General features: G+C 38.3%; 1 protein-coding gene across 4 annotated transcripts in view; it reads left to right on the top strand.

Annotated features, from left to right (window-relative positions):
• The window catches only part of slc2a9l2 (solute carrier family 2 member 9, like 2), a 187,491-nt gene extending 168,193 nt beyond the window's left edge, over nt 1-19,298 (top strand). For all 4 annotated transcript variants that reach the window (XM_041783185.1, XM_041783182.1, XM_041783183.1 and 1 more), the window contains one exon: nt 18,490-19,298. In XM_041783185.1, the coding sequence (XP_041639119.1) occupies nt 18,490-18,732 (243 nt within the window). In that variant the 3' untranslated portion in view covers nt 18,733-19,298. The remainder of the gene's footprint in view (nt 1-18,489) is intronic.
• The last annotated feature ends 995 nt before the right edge of the window (nt 19,299-20,293 follow it).

Raw genomic sequence — 20,293 nt, 5'->3', positions numbered from 1 at the left:
GACAGGTGTGCAAAGCCTGTCCACCTGCATTACTCACTTGTTTTTGTACTTATTAAACAACAGACCACAGTTTCGTTTCATGGATAAATTTGACAAAGTAAGGAAGAAAAGCTGTTAAAAGTGGTCTAACACTGGAAGTAGCTCACAGCGCAAACCAGGAAGGCCACTTCTTACAGCTCCTCTTCCTCAGGATGAGAAAATTCATCCATGAAACCAAAACATTGGTCTACTGTGTTTTAAATACACTTTATGGAGTGCAGCTGTTGTTGAGAAGACTCTTCTATTAAAAAAAGTAAGCCACTAAGATGGACAGTGCAGCACTTTTTTTTTACTTGAATTGAAATGTCTAGAGGGGCACCAGTGTTAAAGAGGTCGGGGGGGGGGGGGGGTGTAGAATTCTATAGGGGGAGCTTGGGTGACAGAATGTGCAGCCCATGGCAGATAATAGTCATGGTCTGTCAAAAGTAAGTGCACAAAACATGAATGAGATACAGAAACAGAAAGGCAGCTTCCAGTAGCAGTGCAGGTTTCCTTATGCGGCAGTCTTATGTAAAGTCTTGTATTTCCAGAAAAGAGGTGCTTAGCATAGTACGACAGCAGGGGGGAAACAAATAGTTTTTCAGTTCACAGTCCATACCTAGAGTGCCTCTAAAAAGTGTTTACTCCTAAGATGTTTTACACTATCATTGCTTTTATAAATCAATCATGGTCAATAAAATTAGCTTTGGCATCCCCACAGCATGATGATGCCACCTCAGTGCTTCACGTGTGGATGGTGTGCTTGTGGTGATGTCAGTGTTTGGTGTCTGCCAAAAAACAACGTCTGATCTGATGGCTGAAAAGCATCGTTTTAGTCTCATCAGGCCACAGCACTTTCTTCCACCTGACCACATAGTCTCCCACATGTCTTTTGATGAACTCTTGTCAAGATTCAACTTGAGTTTTCTTCAACAGCGGCTTCCTCTTTGCCACTCTCCCATAAAGCTTTGACTGGAGAGGAACCTGGGCAACAGTTGTTGAGTGCAGAATCTGTCCCATCTCAGCTGCTGAAGCCTATAACTCCTTCAGAGTAGTCATAGGCGTTTTGGTGGTCTCTGTCTCTCATCTCCTTCTTGCACGGTCACCCAGTTTGAGAGGACGGCCTGACCTAAGCAGATTCACATATTCCTCCCATTTCTTGATGATGGATTTAACTAAACTCCAGGGGATGTTCAGTGCCTTGGAAATCTATCCCTTGACTTACACACTCAAAAACTTCTCTGAGTGGCTTGGAGTGTCCTTTGTCTTCATGGGGTAATGGTAGCCAGGAATACTGATTAACCAGTGACTGGACCTTGCAGACACAGGTATCTTTATACTACAATGGCTTGAGACACATTCAACGCACTCGAGTAATCCCCATTTCAATAGTTCTGAGACTACTAGCACCAATTGACTGGACCACTGTTGAATTAGGTCAGTCATTTTAAACATTCATAAAATCACTTATTTTGCATTACATTTTTGATTGACATTTCTTTGTAGAAATCTGTTTCCAGTCTGAAATTAAGGTTTTTTATGTAATGTCTTTTGGGTGAAATTATATCAACCATAATTTATTTATAAATCAAAAGAATGAATAGGATGAATACGTTAGAGGCACTGTCATGCTCTTGTAGCTCATCATATGATCAGTTATGTTATAATGTTGATGATGATGTTAAAAATAGTAACCTTAATTACCATTGTGATTCTGTTGAGTGAGGTTCAGCTGGCTGTGTAGTGCCACCAATATTCCCTACATGATTATGTGTCTGTTTATTCCAACCATTGTAACACAGATGTGCTGTTGTACAAATTACACAAAGTAAAGCGCTGAATTTCATTACTAAGCATGGGATCCTGCTGGCTTTAAACAAAACCTATTAAGGACTGAACTCTAGTACTTCTCCATGAGGGAAACTAAAACAATTGCTTGCTTGAGCGACTAAATATAAACATGCTGGAGTAAAATAGGATAGAGGACGTAACTGTGCAAATGCAAAATAAAGGTGTCTGCCATGAAGAAGCGCCTGGAGGAGTTATCTGCTCTGCACTGAGACTCTGGGCTGAGCAGAAAATGAGCCTGATTATGTGCATTTGCTTTTTTAAATTGAGTTTAATGAAGAGAGAATGAGAAAGGTGTTTGGTTGAGAAAACAGCCTATTCCATTAATCTTACATGTGCACTTCTTTAATCTCTCAGATGTTTTGTCACAGTCTCTTCCCGGCAAACTCTTACTGAATACATTTTTCTGGCAACTCTTTATTCATCATTTGTCAAAGAGCTGTTTCCGCTGTGCAAGTCAAACCTTTACCTCCATCACTAGATGCTGAACAGTCTTAAAACTCAAGTCAACAACAATCAAAATACTTAATTCAAAACATCTGCAGCCAGATATGTCTGCCTCCAAGTGTATTAACCTCTTCTTAATAGCGTCCAAAGGGACCAGCTCACTGAGTTTTAGGCTATCTGTAAATCATTCCTGGTAAAGGGTACAGCAAATTTCAGTTCTGACCTTTGGAACTGACAGTTACGAAAAAACCTGAGACCAGAGATTCAATGTTCCAGTACTTTTCTGATTGATATAGGTCAAAAGTTGGAAGTAATAAGACAGAGAATAGCCTTGTAGATAAGAATATGCCAGTGTTTTAGTCTACATGTGGACTAAGATCATACAACACGTTTTATAAACAGTGGTGGGTGAGTGCTTTAAATCCGTGATGAACCTCAGAGCTCCATGATGAAGCGTCTACAGCATGTACGCTCTGAAAAGAGACATGCATGCACAAAATATCACCATAGCACAGATGTAATACTGGCAGCAGCCAGTCATGTCTGAGACTCAAAGGAAGGGCAGGATCTGATTCTGAAATAAAAACCCATCTTCAGTGTACCTCAGCTCTCCCTTTTTTTATAAAGAGAAGGTACAAAAGGTAAAGGTAGAGGATGAATTGAACTGCAAGTCAGTGTTGCATTTTGGTTGAAATAGTTCATTTAAAATAACTTCCTTTTGCTCCTCTATGCCTCGCTTTCACTCAATGTGACACATCCTCATCCTTTTTGCTTTTTTTTATAGTGCAATCTGATTTTCCTCTCAAGAGGTTTAGCTAAATGATTCACTAAATAGATTACTGCACTGAATGGTCCTTTGAATATCTATAACAGAGGAAGTATTTATATAAAATCATCCTTGATAAGGATGCTTAGGCTTTAAGAGTTCCCTTTATTCTCTCTTTTTCTTCCTCATAGTAGAAGTCAAGGTCCAGTCCAAAGAATGGACTGCATCCACAAGTAGCACCAGGATTCACGTAGAATTAAGACACAAGTTTCTGAGGTGTTAAAAAGCACCACTTTTACTGGCTGTGGCTTTGAGGCTTCTTTGCATGGGAGGGGAGAAATTTGGCATTGATGTTTTAGAATGTCACCTAATTGGATGCATGCAAAAGGGACAGGTGCACCAAGGGCACTGTACAGCGCCTATAGAAGTATTCAGCCCCTTTGATGTTTCACTCTTTAATTGAACCCATAAATTAATCATGGTCATTATGATTTGGTTTGCAAAAAACTCTTTAATATCAAAATGCAAACAGATTTCTACACAGTAATGTCAATGTGAGGCAAAATAAGTGACTGTATAAATAGATATTAACCCCATTTAAAGTTACTGACTAGGGAAATGGGGATCACCTGAGTGCAGTGAATGTGTCTCAAGTGATTGTAGTATAAGACACCTGTGTTTGGAAGGTCTGATCACTGGTTAATCAGTTCTCATGGCTACCATTACACCATGAAGACAAAAGAAAACTCCAAGCCACTCAGAGAAGAAGTTATTGAAGTCAGGGAATAGATATAAAAAGGCACTGAACACCCCAAGAGTTTATCAGTTAATGGAGGGAATATGGTACATGTGTAAATCTGCCTATATCAGGCTGTCCCCACAAACTGAGTGAAGGAGACGAGTGGGAGGCCACCAACACACCTATGACTGCTCTGACGGAGTTACAATCTTCAGCAGCTGAGATGGGAGAGACTCTGCATACAACTGCCCAGGTTCTTCTCCAGTCACAGCTTTATGGGAGAGTGGCAAAGATGCATCTAGTAAATGTACATCTAGTAAATACCGACTACTTCACAGGAAAGCATTTACACTAAGACACACACGCTCCTAGTGCTCTTACCTCATCTTTGCTTGTGTTTTGACAGATAATTTGCACAGTACAGAAATACTGGATTTAATATGAAACTAGCCTACTTTTTGTCATTTTTTATTGTCCAGAGATCTGTTTTGGCTCATTTTAGTCTCGTCTCCCTCAATTAACTAAATGAAGGTTGTCAATAAAAAAATTTTATTTTGTTATATTTTAGGCTGAGAAAATGTACACACTGATTCATCCTCTGTGTTGTGTGGAATATTTCTTTCATTTGCTTGGATTTAGCAAGAACAAAAGCAGCACAATCCTTCTGTGGATCTGTCCCAGTGTGCCCGCCATAGCTGCCTTCTCTTCACTTACAGAAGTAGAACTTTGTCCTCATAGACTCATCCCTTATTGGATCCAGATGGCATATTTCAATCTTTGGGAGTTTCAAAGTAAGAATATATACAAAATAGATGTTCTTTACTCTGAATAACCTCACCTCCAGTTTAATTACACTGTAAGACTGAAAAGTAAAAGGTTGTTTTACATTATTTATTTGAATAGTCCTTCAACTTTAATTTGCTGAGAGAGCTGAAGGCTTTTTCTTCTTAAGTTATACAGCTTTTTTACTCTCCATAGAAATACTGCAGAGTTTCTCTTAAAAGAGGACATTTTTACACATTCTTACACATTTAATCACAGATGACGACTAAACAGCTGCCTGTATACAACAAAAACACTCCACAGGGAGGGGTTAATCTTTATGAGCCTTCATTCATGATTGTATGTGTACATAATGTAAACAAAGATACCTTTTATGGAAGTATGCTTTATCACATCTCTACTTTAAATTTCTTCCTTGGGATGATTATGATGATATTTATTTCCAGAAAACTTTATTTAAAGCAATGAATAAATACACTAGAGCTCTCATGATCGGAAGAGTTATTTTTTAAATCTACAAATGTATTTGTCTCTAACTTTCTATTATTAATAATATGATTTATGGCATTGCAACTAATGTGCTGCATCTTCAGTACAAAAGCACCAGAGGGCATTATAGATGCTACTACAAAACAAATGTAGGTCCACTAAAACAGATATGTACTTTGATAACGGCCTATTCTGCTGAATGACACCTTCAGGGATAGGACTATAGAGATGAATGGAGCAGGATTCAATAGTTTCCATAATGACTTCAGATAACTCTTGGATTTATTCTAATCCCAAAGGCATTTGTCTTCAGTAAAGTGCTTCTTAAATCATTGTTTAATTTGCATATTTAGTCATAAATACAATTTTCAGATTCTTATGTGCAAAGAAATCTGAGGTGTATAAATTAGAAATGAGTCTGACCTTCAGTCGATTCAGTTGCAGGCAGGCCTTCATCAGGATCAGAACCTTTATTGTCATTGTAAGCTGAACACAACAAATAAGAGTGCTACACTGTTTGGTACAAAAACTAAATAACAGAAAATATAAGAGGACAACATTAAGTATACATATAATAACTAAGTATAGAAAGTGAGGAATTGTTGCACATCAAGGTTGCACATGTTTGAAGGTGGATACAGAAAGAAACTGTCCCTGAGTCTTGAGTTTTCACTGGCCTGTAACACCTGCCAGACCATGACCGTTCTAGAAGGTGGTGGCCAGTGTCTCTGATGATGTTGGTGGCTCTGCTGAGGCAGCACGAGTTGGTATTCTCCTCCATTGAGGACAGTGGGCAGCCAGAGATTTTTCAGCAGATTTAACTCGTCTCTTCAGTGGAGCTGCCAGCATATGGACCGCACTTAGATGCAGTGTGTGTCCAATAGTAGAATGGAAACCAGCTGCTTCTTCTCAGTGTTATTCCCTCTGAAGCTCTCTTCACCATCACAATGGTGCTGGCTGAAACAAGAGAGGTCCTTGGATTGGAGGACTCCCACAAATCCCTTTCAACCGATGGCCCATTTACATAGAGTAGGGCCAGATTTGCGTCACATGTATCCTCTTTGTATGCTTACTCGTCTGCCCAGGAGATGAGCCCAGTGACTGTTGTGTTTATAGCAAATTCAGTGATGGAGTAGGCAGGTGTACAGTCATAGGTGTACATGGGGTAATGGCGTGGTCTCACCTCACAAGCTTTAAAGTTTACTAGTGCTTAGTAGGATGACGGAGGAGATATGGGGGCCAAGTTTGACATACTTTGGGCAGTAAGAAAGTCCTGGTACAGATGGGTTAAGTAGTTTGCTGACTGAATGTCTAAGTATTCCTTACTCTTTCCCTGTTTCCAACTCTATCCACTGCCCTATATCTCCAATGAAGGCAAAAAAGCCCAATAATAAATCTTTGAAATTGTCTTTATTTGTCCACATTACTTATAGTTAAACTACATTTTGAAAGTGTTTATATTTAACAATATGACAAGGCTTCACTAAAACTGTGGCAAGGTGGGTCTTCTCTGGACAGAGCAAAGCAGAGAGTCAACCTCATAGCAAGGCCATGCATACTGATGAAGAATACGCACAATGCATACTTCAATAGCACCTAGTCACAGGTAGAAGCCCTAACTCAGTTGATAACTTCACTCATGGTGCAAATGTGTCTTGCATAAAAAATAACAACAATTCAACAGAAACATAATCAAAAATAACCCCAGTGGGTAGAACAGAAATCGTCCAAACACAACTCACATCAAAAAGTATGTCCACTTAGGGCTTTTTTGCATTATAAATGTTTGGCACATTTTTTTCTGGCAGCCATTCAAGCCCCACTGGAAAAAGCCTCACAACCCACTTTAAGCTAGCTAAGAACCACTGCTTTAAGTGTTTAAGAGCTCACTGAAACCCTAACCCTTATCTTTAATATCTAAAATAAATGAAATTTTCTTTGGGGATTGGTTTAGGTATTACGTAAGGTTTACGTGACTGCCCTCTGAAGGACATGTTCAGACAGAAATAGTTTGACAGTCAGTGCAGAAGTTTGAGACCAGAGTTGAAACTTTGCCTGAGGCCTGCTGGACATTGTGGTGACGTTGGTGTGACCTTCTGTTCAATATTTTCTGCCTGTTTCCTCTGCAGCCCCTGCAGATAAACCTCATTTTGTCCCCTCAGCCAGCTGCACCACCGTGTCATCTGTAGGTGACAAAGAGCTAAAAGGGGAATATGTGACACTAGAATAGAGTGAAAGTTATTATTCTTCCAGGATTGGTGAATTTGTTTTCTTTCTCTTTGGTGTCATTGATTTTGAAGCAGCAGGGGTCAGAAATAAGGAGCACAGATGGTAACACACCACAATGCTTGTTCTAATTACATGTTCGCTGTATGTGACGACTTACCTCTCCAGTTTTCTCTACAAGAAAACATTTCTGTGCTGGCTTTGAAGCCAACCTGTCTAAATACAAGCACCAGAAAGGTACTCTGTGATCAGAGAAGGAGCTGTAGTGTCATCATTGATGATCCTGTTCTGTTGCTCACATAATGTGGTGCCCAAGTACAGATGATAAAAAGTTCTGCAGTCTGTCAATGCCCTATCCTGTGGACTGATTAGCTGATCAACATTTACCTATTAAAAGATCCCCAGCCAAATAAACATGACTTGTGTTATCATGTTGATACTGGCAAAGTACACCACTAGCCCATACTCTACCTTCCTCCTATTTTTTCACCCAGATGCCTCAAGAAATATTTACACTACCATCCATCTAACCTGACATCCCAGATAGACTGTTTGACATATCAATGACATTTTTTTTTTATTTTTGGAATATATTCATTTATTTATTTATCTATGGAATACACAGTCAAGTTCTAGGCATGTGGCACCCTAAGGATTCATCATGAGGCCCAATGTGTCATAGCCTAGGGCTGAAGGGTAGGGGGTGGCCAGGGTCAAGCTCTAGACATGTCAGCACACATGTATGATGTATGGAAGCCAAGATGAAGCTCAACAGCATCTCTTTGTCTGGCCTTTTCAACCCTGGTAGTCTGGGAGACCACTGGTGGTTGTCAGGGGCTCATGCCAACCCTACTACCCGCCCAGATGGTATTTGCCTATGCTTATTCACCACATCCAGCCCTTACTCTTTCCTTAAGGTGTGGACCTTGTTATTTTTCCCATTTCCCATTCCCACATTTGTTCAGAGCAGGAATTAAGCCTTTTCACTTACCCTGATGTTGATGTGATTCCAGGAAAGAGGGAGTGAACATTTTTGAAAATTTGTAACAGGAGAGCCAGTGTTTCACACAAAATGACACTGCAGTTAGGATGGTTATCCCATATTGCCTTTTTTGTAGGTTGATCTTTGTGTTTTTGCTTTATTGAAAGCGTTTATCAGTAGTGCATTGTATAAATAAGCTCAAATAATATCATCAGCCTTTAAAAATGTTTCACTCCGTATTCAATAATGAAAGCAAGAGAGCATCTGTGAGGGCTTTATTGTTGATAAGGTAGTGTATTACAACTATCGCCTGATACTGCAAGAGCACTGATAATATTAAGAGTGAACAGCCAAGGAAAAATGTTTTAATAAAGAAGATTAATTTCACATTAATGACATCAGTCCTCTAACAGTGTGTTAACTTGCAGGAAAAATTAGTTTGTCTCCAACTTGTCCACGGATGGTGATTATGGTCAGATGAAAAATAATAGAAAAACAGTTTTCAGTACTGGATGTCTGGCCCACACAAGCATCATCTATTTCTGGAAAACACTGATAGCTAATGATTTTGAGATTCATGGTCATTCCTGGTTGCATTTAAAGCATTTTAAAGGTGTGCCTGATGATGCCAGAAGGCACCCCAGGTTGTCACAGCACCCTAGCTGAGAAAGGCCAGCTTAGTCCAATCAAAGCCTGTAGCTATCGCCTCTTTCTCCTCAAATGGCACTGACTGGTTCACGTCATTCTCTGACCAGGAACAAATGCTTCAGTTGAAAGCTTTGCCAGATTGACCTGCCTGATGACTGACATAGAGTCTAGCCAACCCATCTGCTCTGTGAGGCGACTCTTAAACCTGGCTCTCTGCAGTCCAGTTTCACTATCATTTTGAGTTACTCTCTTATTGAACTACATTAACTTTGTAATTACATGATAGTTTGGAATTTTACAGCGATATTGCAAATCACCAAGAGGAGAAAAGCATTTTCAGGAAATTCTAAAATGGTGAAAAACTGTCCTCTTTAATTTAACCCTTTAGATGCATACACAAACTCAACAGGCGTGTTAAAAGGGATTATTACCGTTCTTATTCTGAGACGGTGGAGAAGGAGCTGAGAATATTGAAGTTTTTAAATGTAAACTAGAACCTCATTTATTCCGTCTGGCCTTTATGTATTACTGTATGATTGAGTGATTGTTAGTATTATCACATTCTTTGTTTTATTTTATTCTCATTTCAATTTTTAATTTAGAGTTTTCAGATTTTATTTTCTTAGCTTTTCATCATCTACTCAATTTTATAGCCTTTTAATTATTTGGGATTTTTACTCTAATATAGATTTTTTTTTTTAATAATATATTTTACCAATTTTAAACCTTATTTTATTAATTCCTTTCGTCATTGTTTTGCCTTTTATCTTTATCTCTTTTAAGTAAATTGTCTCTTTGCAATCATCCATCTTTTTTTAATTTATTGAATTAATTTTCATGTGCATTGGTCTCTAAATCCTTTTACTATTTTACCTTTTTGTCAATCTCTTGTACTCTCCTGTAATGCACTTTGAACTGCAATTGAATTTGTTTGAATGGTACTATGTAAATGAAGCTTAATTGATTGAATATTTACTACAAGTCAATGATAAAGTTAGAAATTATATAAATGAAATTACAGTTGAATATTTACTGTCTGAAGTACTCTGATGGCTTGACAGTTCCCCTCTGCCATCCTTAAAGATTAACATTCTACATCACCTCTTTGGATTATGCTTTTCACACTTTGTTTGCCAAATCTGCCTCTTATTTGCTGCTAATGCATCTGGAGAAGAGAGCCGAGCATTGATTTGACTGCTATTGTTAATCACAGATTGTGTTTGATTTAAAAGAATCCTTGCACACATACAAATGAGCAGGTCAGTCTCTGGGTCATAAACAGACAGGATGACAGAGAAGAGAGTTGTACTATGATGGTAACCTTAAAGATAGATTACTCTTTCTTGTAACAGGATGGATGCACAATGAGACTGGTGACCAAAGATGTCAGTCTGGAGAAGGGCAAGTAAGTGGAGCTGAATCCATTATTAGTTAGATAATAGATGCATATAGCACTGAGGTAGTGATCCCACAAGGGATGTGCAGCAATGGATTTGGAGAGGCTCAGAGACGAGTGCGGGAGATAAGGCTGACTGAGGGCAGGAGTGAAAGAATGGGACAGAGGGTTATTTTTAGAAACCCATGCTACAAATATTGCAGAGGTAGTTTCATTGTGCCAACTGGCTGATAGGCATTCAGATCACAAGAGTGACTCACCGGTGACTGACTGACACCAGAAAGCAGGTCTGACTTCTGGCCAACACAGCAGTGCTCTGCCAAATCCCTTTAGCTGTCACTGAGCCTCTGCAGGGGAAATTTTTGGATAAGTTTAAATTTAAAGTCATCAAATAGTGGGTACCTGCTACCTATAAGCCCATAATGCATCACTCACAGGTGTACATTTGAGGTTGTTTTGTTCTTCCTCTGAGCAATTTTCTTTGGCGTCATCAGTCATGTCCTACAGAAGTTCCCATACTGACAAGGCATCTACCTATCACCTACTTTGGTGGTGGAGGGGCACCAGAGGTGGGCCAGCCTAATGCTAACAACCATTATTGTCCACACATGTTGATATATAAAATAAATCAACTGAGGTATTCCTTAATGTAGCACAGGATGAATGGGCAGATTAACAAACTGTTTATGGTGCCTCTAAACCCCTGGATACCTCACCTTTAAATGGCTCTTTTAATGAAATGTTGTGTTGGTTTAAAGCCAGATGTAACAGGGAGTTCAATTTTTGTCTCATCAGCCCAAAGAATATTTTCCCTAAAGTCTTGGTGATCATCAAGATGTTGTTTTTTTTTTTGCAAATATAAGATGAGCCTTTGTGTCCTTTTTTAGCGGCAGTGGTTTTGGCTTTGGAATTGTCCCATGGACACCATTTTTGCCCAGTGTCTTTCTTGTTGTTGAAACATGAACACTGCTCTTAACTGAGTCAAGCCAGGCCTGCAGGTCTTTAGAGTTTTTCTGGGTTCATTTATGATTTCCCAGATGAGTTTGGATATGCTCTTGATTTGCTGGCTTCGCCTGGGAAGGTTCACCGTTGTTCCAAGTTTCCTCCATTTGTGGATAATGGCTTTAACAATGGAACAATGCTCACTGGAGAACCAAAGCCTTAGAAATGTCTTTGTAACTCTCTCCAGACTGATTGACTCAACAGGTTTGGCAGTAATCAGACCTTGGCTTGGTAAGTTTGTATAGCTTGTATCCTCTTAACAAATGAATGAAATCATCATTTAAAACTGCATTTTGTATTTACCCAGGTTATCTTTGTCTAATGTTAAAAATTGTTTGATGATCTGGAACATTTTAGTGTAACAAATATCAGGGTTAAGGGCAAATACTGAAAGTATTCTTCTAAAGTGGAGCAGCTAGAGACACAAGATCACAGGGAAATTGTAGTTCAAATGGGAATTATGAGATCGCATAATGACTACGTGCAAGGTGAGAACGTGTAAACAACTAGTTACTTGTCAGTTTATTAAATTTGGGTTTCTATTCAATTCAACATTTCTTTGTAATGTTGCTTCTACCAGGAGTGAGTAGTTTAGGTAATTAAAAGTTTTATGTTTTCTAAAAAGGCTGAATGGAGTCACATGAAATTCTATGGGTTTCAACCTCCAGGATTAACCTCTCTTCAACCATGGTCTGGTAATACCTCTGGGTCCCTCTGACCGACTGATGACTTATGCTAACAGTTGTGACGTAATGTTGATATAGTGATGAGATTTTCAATCATGCTGTCTGTGCATTGTATTTTATTTTGAACTTTACCAGATGCTCTGTCTCCTCATTCCTGTTTGGGTCCATCTGCTTCATGCAAACTGACTTGTGCTGGCATTGAGCTCTGCAGAAAATAGATTTAGTGCATCTCAAGCAGAGCAGACTGGAGTGGCCCTTGGTAAAACGTGCTTGGGTGCATGCAGTGGAAGTACAAGGATTGACTAGAAAGGGAAGCGATTTAGTGCATGGCAGGGACAAAACACTATGCAGACAGATCATGCAGAAAGTGTTGAAACAGAGAGGCTGTTTCCTCATATTGCAGTAATTGTCTTGTCTGACACCCACTAGGTGACGGCAGAAAAAGGAATTAGAATCACAGCAGAGAGATGATCAAACTTGTCCCTGATGGTGTTGTTTGCTTTTATAGATTATGAAGAGGGAACAGCTTTCATTTTAGTCAGTTTCATAACCAGTGAAAAACTCCTTACAGGAAGTTTATTCAAAGTAGAAAATAACAAAGGAGCAACTTTGGGTGCTTAAATGAGACTTTTGCACTTTTTTGACAGGGACCTTTTTCTTAAACCCGTAAGCAGAATGCTTTGAAATTTATGCTTGCGTTGTCACAGGAAATCTAGATATGTCTATGTAATGAGCAGCATTCTGATCTGCTCAAACATAAACATTATGCCGCAGTTTGAAGTACTTTTTTTGCATTACTATCACTTAATGAAAGAAAATAAAATGTGATTCAAATCCCCCATATCCTCAAAAGTTTTCAGCAGGAATCAAAGCTGCTGTCATTAACAATCTGCCATAGTTTTGAGTCAAAGTAACAAGAGGGGTCTGGCTGCAGATGTAGGCAGCCCCTCTTGCTGCTGCATCTGTCAGGACAGATAAACACACTTAAACTTTCAAAATGAAACTGGATTAAACTTTCAGTTTGTTCTGGGTTTTGATTAAGGTAAAGGTTAGGATACCAAAAGTTTAAAGTTAAAAACCCAACCTGCAAAATATGACTACAAAATGTTTAATAAAAGTAAGTGAACAGTAACCTGACACGCCAGATGGATATGTTTCACACATCCATCTGGGAGAGCTTCAATAGGAAACGTTTGTGATTGGATGAACGTTCTGTCTATCACATCTCTATCATCTCTATCAAAACACGTGACGTAGCTGCTATCGAGCTGCGGGTGCACAGCTACCGAGGAATAACGCGAAACATGGTGACTATAGACTTGTAAGTACTCGACTTTTGTCGTTTTTGAAAAGAAAACAACTCACTGCTGTTCTTTGTTCTTCTTTTAAGGACGAAATGTATTCAAGTTCTGATAAAACTGGCGCTTTAGCAGCATCCACGCTAATCTCTTCCTCCATAACTGCACCAGCTCTTGCTGCTGCCTGTTTACATCACGACTTTGCTGCGCCTGAAAGTACTGCCCCTCATCGCTGATTGGTCCTGTCACTTTCTAACCGGGCCCAAACAGTTCAGATGGGAGCTTTGCAAGATGGATTGGCCTGTGAAAAACAAGGAAACGGGCGTATCCATCTGCTTTGCAAGGTTAAGTAAACAGACGGCTCTCAGGAAAAATCTCATCCTCCATAAAAACATTCTAACGAAGTAAATGTAGCTTATGTAGCTCTGTTAGCTGCAAAAGCTAAAGCTCACAAATCTCATGGATATCTAAATGAATGAAGCTGCTTAGCTAATGTTGGCTATGTAAGCTATGTAGCTCTGCTATGCTGTAGCTGTAGCTACATTTGCTGCAGCTCACATTGCTAAAGCTTCCTTAGCTAAAACTAAAGCTAACAGAGCTTAAGCTAACAGCGCTAAATTGGCTTACACAAGAACATTAATTTCATAGCTACTGTAGCTATGCTAGCTTTAGCTAAAGTCAACAAAGCTAAAGTGAGCCACCGTTTGGGTATCCTTCTTTAACAGGTCCATACATAATATACTCCCAGTTCAGATCTCTGACTTTTTTTCTGTTTTATCTCTAAAATCTGGCTTAGTCTATTATGTTAACAATTCAGGCATTACATGACATTCACTGTCAGATTTCGTATAAGAATAAAGTGTGAAAAAAAAATTGAAACAGATTGTACTGGAAAAGTATGGCCCTTCCCCTCTGACAAAATCAGTGTCTCAGATTAACGGTCTTAGATCTATGGTCTGCAGCCAGACTGTCTTGAAAGAAACAGTGTAATACTTTCTCATGATAATAGAATTAAAAGTTTTCAGCAGCTCATTTCATGTTACCAGTGTTGAAGCAGATTTTTGTTTCATTTCAGTGTGCTGTGTTAAATATCAGTTTGTTTTCAGCCAACACAATGTCTGCACACCATTGTAGTCTTCCATACTGATTACCTTGTTTAAAATTTATGAAGAGTTTTCTACACTAGGATGGACTTGTTATGACTTTTATTGTTTTCTTTGTTTCTTTGGGCACAAATCGATATACATTACAAATATACCACAGAGAAAACTTGAATGGATTTTCTGTAAATAGAACTGATGGCAGCATTCATACAGCATTGGCACATTGGTAAAGAGACCGATTTTACAAGTAGCTACAGAGTAGCCTTTATTTAGTCCACTATATAATCTGACATGTATCATTTAAGGACGCATCAAAGACACAAAAAATTCACATCAGGATCACATTGAAATATTTAAACCACATTTAAGTGGAATCATTCCAGCTGGGATTGTTTCAAAAATACATTGAAAGGCTTTTTACTAGAGGCAGGTCCTTTTAATTGCAAATATAGATTTTTTGTCTCATCTAGGTGTGTGTGTTACTAGCCAATTAAAGTTGGATCCCTCCCTAGTCAGCATCAGACATACAGTATGCCCTGAAATATCTATATTAATAGTTATATAAAAAAGGAGAAATTATTAAATATTATAATTGTAATGATGGCTTATACGTTTCTCATAATGCTGTAGAAATGCACTGGAAAATGCACTTCCGGTTTTGGGCTGATAGAGGTTCCAAGTCAGGAAAGAATGTAATTTCAGCTCCATCTCAAATGTGCTAGCACGGTTTCATCACATTTTATTACTGGAAGATGTACAGCAACATAACAGTGTTCTTGAAAATCATGTAACTGTAAGTTCAAATTTTATATAATTTATATATATATATATATATATATATATATATATATATATATATATATATTTAACCAGGTGGCGAAATCATTCAAATATATTTTATCCTCTTAAAAATGTTACTATTCAAGAGCTCCATAGTTTTGCGTTCTGTTAGCATCCGATTCCATGGGTGCATATAAACCTCATAAAGCATCCTAAAACAGTTCAAGCCTCTGAAAAAAGGCTGCAGTTGGATCAATTTTGAAAACCTCAGAAGAAAAATTAGTACCTCTTTTTTCCCTTTTGTTTGTTTTTTAATCATATCCTTTAACAGTCCATTATATCGCTCTTGGAAAATTATGCTTTGAAAGACATAAATAAGGCTGATTTCCAGTGCAATTAAACACTTGTCTGATACCTACAACATGCTATTGCTTAAGAATTTACTTTACATTATCGAGGTAATCATCATCTGGTTGATAGTCTTGATTGCTTTTGGAGGCCATAAAGCAGCATCAGTATTAATTTCAGTCTGTTTCATAACCAGCTTAGAGAACCTTTAGAGCTCTGTAGAAATAACTGGTGCATCTATCTGTTTCATATTGATTATTTCAGAGGATCACTGATTTGATGTTGTTGGCATTTTATGAACTTTTCAGGACACTTTCAAATGTAGTCACCATACGGAAATTTATGACACTATGAAATATAACATAAGGTAATAAAAACAGGCTCTGTTAGTTTACGATGTCTGGAAGAGTAATGATCCATCATTATCAATCACATCCATAAGTACATTGAGTATGTGTGTATTTGTTTGTGTTGCTAATGAGTCGTGATTGCCAAAGCTTTGATCCATAACTGTGGAGCTGAATGATTTCCATTGTCATGATTGCAGGATGTGACAGCATTGTCACAAGGTAATCCATAAATCCCTACACAGCCCAGCGCTGACATTTACAATGTTCACACCGCTATTCAGGCTTTCATGCTTTGCAGACTCTAACACTAAGTGTGCCTCCCACTGGGAAGATCCAACACAATCTATTAAAGCCCACATACATGCAAATCTCCCATTACTGATGGTGACTCAGTATCGTCCCAAAAACAATGAGTATGACGGTGTAATTCCTCACCACTTTTATAATGTCCTGATCTGATCTGATGTATGCTCTTGTTTTTTGTTTTTTTTTCATTTCTAGTCCCTTCACTTGTTCTCATAGCCTGGAGCATCCTGTCCTATCTCATATCATGCTGTCCTGTCAAAGACTTTCTTACCTGGCACTGCTGTGTCTTTACCAGACAATCAAAATCATCTTCTCCAGTTACATCCAGTTGAATTCTGCATTGACATTCTTTGTTCTTTCTTATGTCTTGCATGCTAACCATCTTGTCAAAGATCTCTGCTTTACCCTCTCCTGATCTGTTCTATACATGCCCATCAAGTCCCATCATTCCTTAGTCTAGCTAGTACTGTCCTGTGCCATCTTGCCATAGGGAGTTTTCATAGCATCTCCATGTCGGCACTGTAATAAAGCTCTGCCATCATTAAGCCTTGAGACATTCATACTGATTCTCTGATAGTGTGATATATAGTTTAGTAGAAGTAAAAAAAGTAATGCCTGAGTTACTTTTCAAAGGAACTACTTTTACAAAGCAGTAACTCAGTTACTAACTCAGTTACTTTTTGTAAGCAGTAACTAGTTACTATTTTTCAGTAACTTGCACAACAATGGTTGTAAAACACTTAAAATCACATTTCTACTCCAATTGTGTAATTTTTCTGTTACACTTTAATAAAAGTCTAAAAATAAAGTTACATATTCACTTAGTGCAGTGTTTGAATTAAATCAGACAAGAATCAAAAATCCTCATAAGGTGGTCAAACAGCCTGACCTGAGCATTAAAAAACAAGAATTTAAAACAGTATTTTAAATAACTTAAGTCCCATTTAAAGGTTTTGTACAGAGTTTTAATAGTCACAATAAAAACATATTCAATAAATGAATTTGAAAAAGCTGATGTAAATGATCAGCTGGGCTAATCAGCTCACATTACCAATCTGGCGTGCCAGACCGACTGTTTCAAAACTCCAATCTGGTCAGCTCCCATAGAAATTTTTGGGGGAAGGGCAGGGCTTTTCAGATGCTAAAGTTAGCATCTGTGCCCATGCTGGATTTTCAGTATAGGGACTGAGCTGACCACGGCTATTATACGTACTATTGACAAGCATCCTATCCAAGCTGACTTAAAAAAAAAAAAAAAATCCCTTTAAGTTGTGTTAGTGTTTCTCTGCAGTTAACCATAAGTGTTTGTGTGCCTGCCTCATTGTTGGCGGACTGAACCCAGCTGAATCAGAAGATCAGAGGCTTATCCCTACATCAATGATGGCGCTCCCTCATCCTGCTCTGTCCACTAGGGTTGGAAAAATTCAATCAGGCACTAATGGTTTGAGCTCAGAAATGTCCTGTTTGTATAATGAGTCATCCAAAACGTCAGCTTAGAGACTGAGAGGCAGGGATTTCTCAGGAACTTGCTAACTTTGCAGATTAGCATTACATCACAGATACTGCACTGGATGTGGGTCAGTCCCTTTACATCATGCTCTGTTTTTTTAAAATGCTATTATGAAATGCACCCAGCAGGGAGACAGTAGGCGTGATGTAACAGCTCAAACCAAAGCATTAAGTAGTTCTCTCATGAGGTCATGGTTCGCTGGACACTACATTTAAAGCTCTGTGTTTGGGTCCCTTCCCCTTCATCAGCTTCATATTAGAGCTCAGTGACCCACTGGTAATAGTCAGTTTTCTCTGCCCACGCCAAATCTCTCTCGCCCTCTTCCCTGCTCTCTCACAAACACACAAACAAACCTCTAAATCCCCTCTGGGTAATCAGTCAGTGAGTATTTTTAAATCTGTCTCTAATCTCCAATTTTGGCGTAACAAACTAACCAAGGTGACTTTGAATACTTTACTTGAATAACGCAATAGTATGCCATCCTCAGCAACAAAAACAAATATGATAAAACAGATGCCACAGTCAGCGTCTCTCTGAAGCTGGCAGGAGTTTAGGATGGCTGAAAAAAATGCAGGATTTGGACAAGTGGAGCAGATCAAGAGTAATCAGCAAATGCTCTCAGCCTTAAAATAGAAAAATCTGGACTAATGAAATTGAATTTTCTGTTGTGACTTGATTTACCCCTACAGTTATCATAGCTCTTTTTGCTTAACAGTATCACTTCAAAGTGCCTAATATTGTCTCACTTTTGTTTCTTTGTGTAGGAGAAGCTGCAGTCCTTTGCCTTCCTGGTGTTTGTGGTGGTCTGCATCCTGGGATCCATCTACCTCTACTTCGTGCTCCCTGAGACCAAAAATAAGACATTTATCGACATCAGTCAGAGCTTTGCCAAAATCAACAAAATCCCAGTTCCAACCCCCGGCCATGAAATGGAGCTGGTTCTGTCCATCACGCCTGACTCTAATGGAAAAGTCCAAGACATCGTAAAGATGGAGAGCTCATTTTAACTGAACCAACTTAACTAATAGTGGATATGCAGTGTTGAAATATAAATTTGAGTATTTTTTATTTGTACGTATTTATTTAGTTGATGAGAACAATGATGTGAGAATGCATGTTTTGAATGTATGTTGGTTTTGTACACATTTTTTATGACTGGAATATTTAGAAATGTTACAGTATTTCAGTTTACAGAAACTGTGTTCTTTTTTAACTGAAACATGCAGGTAAGGAGATTTTATGTTCTGTTTAATATTCATCCACCAGCATAAAAGACTCAATGCAACAGCCATGCATTGTTGAAGTTATTCAGCAGGTATACAGGAATAATTTCAGGGATGTAGGGAGCAAACATAAAATATTTATGTTGAGTGTACTCTATGTCTCCATAAACCTTCATTAAAAAGCTGTTGTGGAGAAATATCACTATTTTTTTTTTTTTTTTTTGGTTGTGGCAAAAACATGCTGTAAACAAAACACTGATATGTTATAACCCTGTGGTGTAAAGGATATATTTCCAACAATTTAGCAACCAGTGCTGCATCCCCCGCTGTTTTGGAGGAGCATTGGCATTCAGAAGTATTCATTAAAAGTCTTTCTTGTATCTAACAGAAAAGCAGCCCACTATCTATTCTCTGGATCTTTGTTTTGCTATCAAACTAAATCAAAGTCTTTAGCTTCTTATACGCACGCACATTGCTTACATCAAGAGTCACAGTTAATTATGGCGGTTTTTCTTCTTCTTAAAGAAAGTAAACCCTGATAAGAGAGCTGAGACTGAACTAGAACATTAAAGTTGTAGAACGGAGAATTAAACTACAAAGAAATCAATCTTCTCTGATATCATACATTTAAGACGTTTAAATCAGTCATTTTGTCCAATTCTTTTACTTTATTTGCTGCTATTACTGTACAATTCTGATGTAAATTTAAAGGTTTTTCATCTAAAATACTGACTACATCATATTCTAGTGTTACCAGTATACCTGTATACATCATGACCATAAGTCATTACAAAAGCATTACAAAAAGGAGAGAAAAGTTCAACAAAAAAAATCCCAATTGCAAATATTAAAAATATATAATGAAATGAGATTAAACCACATATGCAGTACATGTATGCCTACACAAAAATGAACAGTATGAACGGATGATTTCAAACATAGGTCTCAGGGAAGAGCACGGACACACTACTTCATGACCAGCGATTATGTTTCCCCAATTTTGAGAATTCACATTGTTGAATAGTCCAGAGTGAAACGGCTGCACCTCATTATGGGTTAACCCCCTGCCTGGTCTTCTGCCATGAAAGCTTAAATGGAACCCCACCTGATTAGACCAGTTCATCTGATTGGGTAGATATTTGTGTCTCTATTTGTATACTGAACAAAAACTTACTAAATATCTGCATTTTGAGAATTTATAAACCTGGCAGGACGCCGCCACGTTTTAGTCACTCAAGGTAGTGACGTCATCCGGCGACAATGGTCCCCAGTCCTTACTATTTCTATACATTGGTCGCCCATCACATCTGTCTATTATGAACATGATCACACTGTTGGAGAAGAG

This window comes from Cheilinus undulatus, linkage group 3 (assembly GCF_018320785.1).
Source record: "Cheilinus undulatus linkage group 3, ASM1832078v1, whole genome shotgun sequence".
Lineage (NCBI taxonomy): Eukaryota > Metazoa > Chordata > Actinopteri > Labriformes > Labridae > Cheilinus > Cheilinus undulatus.
This window is presented reverse-complemented; position numbering and strand designations above follow the sequence as displayed.